Below are 7,076 nucleotides of genomic sequence, written 5' to 3'. Positions count from 1 at the left end.
ATATTATTAATATAAATTTATTTAAATTATTTTTTATAATAATATATTTTTATATTATTTTTTTTTTTTTTTTAAAGAATCTTTTTTTTAATATTCTTTTTAAACTTTAATGATCACCAATTAATGTAATTTCAGAAGGCAGCATGTATCAAATTGTTTTGCTACTCCCATATGACTGTGGGTTTGTTGAAGCAGGTACATGGTGGTGTCTGCAGAGGGTCCACTATTGGTCAATAGGAGTTCCTCCACATCCTAGTCATTAAGGAGTGAAGTGTGAGCTCACTTTGGTACCGGAACAAAGCAGGATCTTGTCCACGGCTCTGTAGCCTTCTGGGTCAGGCTAAGAATCTCAGAGAGCTGCTCCTCATTCTTGTTATGTTATCCAGACCCTCTATAGCACAGTGACTAGACAAAAGGCACTGAACGGTCATTGTTGATGTTGTTACCTAAAGCACAATACTGATGCAAAGAGGAAACGTCATGACAGAATAGAAAGGATTAGGATTAGATTTGGATTTTTATTAATGATCCCAAAAGCAAAGTCTTTGACTTTTACATCCCTCTTTTGTTAAAAATGAGAAATGATTAGCCATCATCTCAACACGTGTCTGTGGTTGTGTGTGGATACTTGTATATACTATATATAAAGGACCACTTTCATAATATTTTACAACAAAGTTAGGTCAATCATGGAAAGTGAGGACCCTCACCTTTTTGCAGTTCTACTGTGCTCTGTTTGTTAGATTTCGAGATTTGGTGTGAATTAAGTTTTAGTTAAGGTTATGGTTAGAATAGGGTTATGGAAAATGTTTGAGTTAGTCATAAATGCAGTTACTAAAATGTTTACACTCAGTACAAAGAACACAGTTTGTGTAGAAGTACAAGCATGTGTATGAGTGTGTGAAAGTGCAGCACGTAATAAAACATCTACCTTTTTTTTCCAACAGGAAGTGTGTGATGGAGTGGGAGGAGCCTCATGACAGTGCTCTCTACTGCATCCAGACAGATGGAAATCACATGATAGCCAGTGGCTCGTCATACTACGGCGTGGTCCGTATTTGGGACAAACGTCAAACCAAATGCTTGCAGGTGTGATCCTCATGCACCTGTCAGAAAATCTGTTACATAAATGAATGAAAATACTTTGTCCTTTAAAGGCATCCTTAGACTTTAACAAAACATTTTTGTTTTTTCTTGCAGTTCTTCCAGCTGAGCTCTGACTCTTTGAGCAGCCCCATATACTGCCTGAGATTCAGCAGCTCTCACCTGTATGCAGCTGTGGCTACTGCCCTACACTCCTTGGACTTCAGACAGCAGCCTGCTCACATCAGATGACACACACATGCATACGCACACACATACGCACACAAACAAAGACTGTTAACACTTATAAAACCAATAAAGAGGTATATTTCTTTTTTATTTTTCAGTTATTTGAAGTTAAAAATGACATTTTATTTTTCAGAACATCATGAAACCAATTTAAATATTAGTCAAATACAAAACAGCTAAACAAAAATGCTGTTTTTTTAATGAAGGTGTTTATTCTTAAGGAAGAGGGGGAAAGAAATCCACACGTACATGGCCGTGTGTGAAAAAGTGATTTTCTCTCCCCCGGGTAAAACATATCTGTGGTTTATCACACCTGAGTTTATTGTCTCTTGCCCCACCTCTTCTCGATCAAGGCATCACTTAAATGGGACTTGCCTGGTAAAGTTAAGCACACCAAAAGATCCTCAAAAACCAGACAGGAAAAGCTAGGAAAACCTGTTGGAACCTGCTTGTAAAGAGCAAATCCACAACCTTGAGGCTATGAGTCAAAACCTAAACACATAAAATCATGTGGACAATCTGCCTCCTTCAAAAAATAACAAAGCATGCTCTTTTCTTTCCAACACTTTTGAGAGGCAGTATCAATCCAGAAGAAGCCTTTGAAGGGATTAGAGCAAGTGATCCTCTTGACAAACCCATGTCATCACCATGGAAACATGCTGTTTGACCCTTCCAGATTGATCACACACAGTATGTTAAGTTAACAATATTATTTGCCCAATAATGGAATAAAAAATAACGCAAACCAAACCCTCCGTCCGATTTAGCTCTCTCAAAAATAGCTTTTTTTTTATATGTGCAGGTTTTTTATTCTATATAAATGAGGAGATGTCAGTCTAGCTGGACAAAATAGGATTTTAGAAGAAAATACCAAATCCTACCTACAAATACCTGGGTATTATAGTCATTTTTATAGCGTTTATCTGTCCTGTTATGGACAATGCTACTTCAATCTCAGATAAACTATATTGCCAAAAGTTTTTGCTCATCTATCCAAATGATCAGAATCAGGTGTTCCAGTCACTTCCATGGCCAGAGGTGTATAAAATGAAGAACCTCGACATGCAGACTGTTTCTACAAACATTTGTGAAAGAATAGCTCGCTCTCTGGAGCTCAGTGAATTCCAGCGCGTAACCGTGATAGGATGCCACCTGTGCAGCAAATCCAGTCGTGAAATTTCCACAGTCAACTGTCATCTGTATTATAAGGAAATGGAAGTGTTTGGAAACGACAGCAACTCGTTGGGTAGGGTTAGGGGGTTAGGGTCCTAATGCCACTCAGAATAACTTCAGGTTGTGTCAAGTTACAAAGAGTCACAAAACAAATCAGGCAATAAAAACCATATCGAGTACATTTTCTTGTTAATTTTTAGACCTCCAAACACCAGAGAGCTAACGCTGTAGGAAAGGTAAATAGGACTGAGATTATCGCCTGTGTGAGCATTGAGGTATTTTTCAATTTACCTGTGATTAACCATAAACTGATTGATAGGTGCAAGTTTTGAAGAAAATCCCCTGAAATCTCTATTTCAGGGGATTTTCTGGGAAATCTCTATGAGTAAGCCATCTGGACCTGTTGTTCCAGATCACGTGAACAACGTGATCTGTTCTTCTATGAGGTTCCTCAAGTGACAACAGCTCCAAACATAGCTGAGCCTCTACAGAAATTTGTTGCTAAAAAAGCAAAAAAATTCTGAGGACCTAGCAACTGAAATGAAAATATCGAGATCCATCCAGGGGAGGGGTGCTGGTGCCCATCTCCAGCGCTCAACAGGCAAGAGGCGGGGTCACCCTGGACGGGTCTCCAGTCCATCACAGGGCCCGTAGATATTACCGAGAATTATTTGTGTTTCAAACGGCTTACCCACTACCACAACATGTCTCCTGTTAGCATCTGATAATACTTCAGAGTGTTCAAATAAATAAAATTACAACCCCTCTTATCTGGTTTTGCAGTTAAAACATGAATTTGTCCAATCCCACTTACAATAAAGCCGTTTTTGAGAATTGATATTTAAATGCGTCTCCTACAGCAATATTTAATCTGGCTTTAAAGATTTCAGATGACTAAATGTGTTGCTTCACTTGACCATATTGTTTGGCCTTTCAACGCTCCAGCTAGTCCATTAAATTGATCCTTGCTTCTTTTTTGCAATATCAGTAGTCATGCCAAAGTGAATTGCAATCCGTTGTACTTACATATTGACTGCATTTTGGTTATATCTATATATGTTTGAGTCAAACAAAAAAGGAGGGAAAGAGTAAAAATAGAACATTTAACATGCAAATATATATAAATAAATCCTTTACCAACATGGTCCTCTTTAAACCCAGGACTGGCCTAACTGAGGACTGATTTTAGATTTTTATGAAAGACTTACTGAGACAATATTGGTACTTATGGAGCCATCTGGTGGGCAAATGTTGACACTGTGAGGCAGATTAGAAGTGTGGGGTACAGCTGTGAAGGATTGGTTTCATTTTGCTGCCTAAATATATATTATTAAGAAGAAATATTCATAACCTTTGACGTTTTTTTTACATTCTGTCACATTACAAAACTAGAACTTCAGTGTATTTCACAGTAGAGCTGAACGGTAAAGTAGAAGATTTTTAAGAGTAAAAATTAGTAAATTGTGACGAGAGTTTGTATGCAACATCCTCAACCAGTACTTTGTAGAAACTTCTTTTTGCTGCATGTCCAGCTGCCAATCTTTTGGTTTATGTCTGCCATCTTTGAACATCTGACTCACATTTTCACCCTTTCTTCTTTCCTAAGCATGAACATGAAGGCCTGTCAGATTTTCTAAAACAAATAGTTTTGATAACACTTTATTTTACTGGGTGTGCATAAGACTGACATGGCACTGTCATAAACATGACATACCACGTGTTATGAACATGAAGGAGTCTTTATGGCTGTTTATGACTGTTGTCGTGAAGAGGTAAATAATGACACTTTTAATACAAAGTTGCATTAAAAGAGCATTACAAGCATCAACTTTGCATTATTCTGTAAATAGTGACACTTTTAATGGAAAGTTGCATTTAAAGTCCATTAGAATTGTCAACTTTGCATTAAAAATTTTATTATTTATCGAATGACACTGCATGACAACAGTCAAACATTTATGAAAACTTCATAACAGATGTTATGTCATGTTGATGACAGTGTCATGTCAGTCTTATGCACAGCCCTTCCAAAGTGTGTTTCAGGTGATATGCAGGGTTAGTTTTCCACTACATCGTTTTAGCTTAAAATGCTAATTTTGGACTCATCTAAACTAAGCACTCTCTTCCACATGTTTGCCGTCTCCCCTTACGTGGTTTGTGGTTATTCAGCAGACATCTTTGATTTTTTTCAACAGCAGCTTCTTTCTTGCTATTCTTCTATGAGGTTCAAATTTGTGAAATGCCAACTAAAAGTTATCCTGTGTTTCAGCCTCACCTGTGCCCACACAGACAGACATACACACATTTCCCACCTTTCTTTACTAAACCCCCTCCGTGCTCCTACTCCTCTACATGTCAGTCATTCTTTGGTCCCTGGTGCATAGAAGACCTCAGACTTGTCAGACCTCCAGCAGTCCCTCAAAGAAATACCCCTCCTGCTGTAACACCCGCCATTCCTCTTAACCCCACCAAACAAAAATAAAGTCACAGTGAAGACAGGGCAGCCAGGACTTTACAGATAGGGCTCCTGCTTGGTAGATCAGTCAATGGATACCTGATTGTCACTTGTGAGGTTGGTCCCTTAATCCTATTGTTTCTCTGACAGGATTACTCTTTGTGGTCCCTCTCTCCCTGTGGCTGCACGCAGGAGAAAGGGCAGATTAAGGGGATTAGCATGTATCCTCCTGATTTGCCCTGATAGGATGTGAGGAACCATTGACTTTCTTGGAGGACCATGAATGCAGAGAGGCAAAAGGTGCCTAAATAGGAGGTCATGAAAGACAGTGAAAAATGTCACAATGTGATTTGTTTGCTTTTGTTCCCCAAAACTTGTCTGTAAGGTTCAAAGGGGCCAGCCAAGCTCTGTGGATAATAAGCATCCAAAGGTGATGGACAGGCAGGTGAAAGGCGCCTATTCATCAGAATCACTGCAGCTTTCTTAGGAGCAACTAAAACTACTGAACAGAATATCATTGTGCAGGCATTTAGTTTTATGCATTTTCTTAATATGTCAGATATCACAGGTTGGTGGAACAGCCAAAAGATGCATAGTACCCATGCAAGAAATGACTCAAGTAAAAGGACAGAGGTATTTGGTAAAACGCCTATTCGAGTAATGAGTTCACTGTAAACACAACATTTGATTCAATATTTTCAGACAGACCCAAACCTAAAATTGTGTGCAAATCCTGGTATTTTGGGAACTGAAAAAGAAGTGGGAATTAACAACACATTTACAAAACAACAAATTCAATCAAGAGAAACACTTTCCAAAATTTCTTTTTGTTATAAAACCTACAAAATTAATTTATAATCTTTACTGTTAGCAATATATAGATAAATATACATAATAACATTGTAAAATACTTCTAGTAATGATATCTACTATATTAATGTTTACTGTATTTTCAAATGACTTCCAAGCGGCACAACAGGCTCAGCTGATAGAAAATAACAATAGAATAACAAAGAACAAACTAGACAAAACTGTAGCAGGTCTGTCATTTATGGTAAAATTTGTTTGTTCTTTATTTGATGAAGTTACTCACAGTGGGCAGAGTATCCAGAAATTTTACTCAAGAAAAAGCAGTGATACTTCATAACTCGAGTACAAGTAAAAAGTAAAGTGTAGTAAAGCTACTCCTAAAAGTTAATCTTTTTCCAAAAAGTTACTGGAGTAAATGCAAATAAGTAAAGATAACTAATAAATGTGAAAATACATAAGAGGGTTTTAACAGTTTCTTGCACACTCCAAAAGTCGCCTGAATCACTGTCACCATGACAAGGTGAACACCCAGGTACTTCTACTCCTCCGCAATCTGAATGTTCAAGTCCTGGACGTTCGCTGGTGATGTCTGTACAGACTTGATGCTAAAGTCAATCACCATCTCCTCTGTCTTAGTGGTGTTGATGTGAAGGTTGTTGGGCTCACACCAGGTAACAAAGTTGTCAATGATCTCCTTGTACTTCAGGTCATTCCAATCCGATCGATAGCCTACGATCGATGGCTGTATCATCTGAGAACTTCTGAACATAGCAGTAGTCCGAGTTATGTTTAAAATATGAGGTGTAGAGAAAGAAAAGGAAAGGGGAGAGAACTGTTGCCTGACTGCATACTACCGGATCGGACATACAGTCAGGAATCCTCACATGCTGTGCTCTGCTGGTGAGGTAATCAACGGTCCAGGCAGTGAGCTGACAGTCCACATCAGCTGTGTTGTGTTCAACACAGTTGTGTTCAACTGTTTTGTTTATAATCAAGTAAAATATGACAAAAAAAGAAAGGTATTTGTATAATTTTTTTTAGATAACATCTTTGTTATCAAGGAAAGGAAAAACAAAGACACAGAACCCAGAATATAAAAAAGTATGTCAGGGGTGAACGTTTCAATAGTAAATATATTGATATGACAACAAAAAATAGAAACCAGATTTTATAGACATGACTAATTAAAAATATCTAGAAATCTACCACATTCATATGTGTTTACAGCTTTTTTTTTTTTTTTTTTTTTTTTTTGCCTTTTTGGAAGTCCAAATAAAAAAAATTTTTAATTTCCTCCCCACTCTTC

At 37.6% G+C, this 7,076-nt stretch overlaps 1 protein-coding gene and 2 long non-coding RNA genes across 4 annotated transcripts in view; 2 read left to right on the top strand and 1 right to left on the bottom strand.

The window, feature by feature from the left end:
- The window catches only part of fbxw4 (F-box and WD repeat domain containing 4), a 41,176-nt gene extending 39,747 nt beyond the window's left edge, over positions 1-1,429 (top strand). For both annotated transcript variants that reach the window (XM_015015000.1, XM_015014999.1), the window contains 2 exons: positions 948-1,089; positions 1,201-1,429. In XM_015015000.1, the coding sequence (XP_014870486.1) occupies positions 948-1,089; positions 1,201-1,335 (277 nt within the window). In that variant the 3' untranslated portion in view covers positions 1,336-1,429. The remainder of the gene's footprint in view (positions 1-947; positions 1,090-1,200) is intronic.
- LOC106934856 (uncharacterized) overlaps positions 1-3,220 on the bottom strand; it is a 19,159-nt gene extending 15,939 nt beyond the window's left edge. The window contains exon 1 of the long non-coding RNA XR_001421780.1: positions 3,207-3,220. This is a non-coding gene — a long non-coding RNA (uncharacterized LOC106934856). The remainder of the gene's footprint in view (positions 1-3,206) is intronic.
- A 1,316-nt stretch (positions 3,221-4,536) lies between these two features.
- On the top strand, positions 4,537-6,782 carry LOC106934854 (uncharacterized). Its single transcript, XR_001421779.1, has 2 exons — positions 4,537-5,260; positions 5,346-6,782. It is a non-coding gene; the product is annotated as an uncharacterized LOC106934854 (long non-coding RNA).
- The last annotated feature ends 294 nt before the right edge of the window (positions 6,783-7,076 follow it).

This window comes from Poecilia latipinna, unplaced genomic scaffold (genome assembly GCF_001443285.1).
Source record: "Poecilia latipinna isolate Pla-1442-1.1 unplaced genomic scaffold, P_latipinna-1.0 Scaffold1873, whole genome shotgun sequence".
Classification (NCBI taxonomy): Eukaryota; Metazoa; Chordata; class Actinopteri; order Cyprinodontiformes; family Poeciliidae; genus Poecilia; species Poecilia latipinna.
The sequence above is the reverse complement of the archived record's forward strand: the minus strand, read 5'-3'. Positions and strand labels throughout refer to the sequence as shown.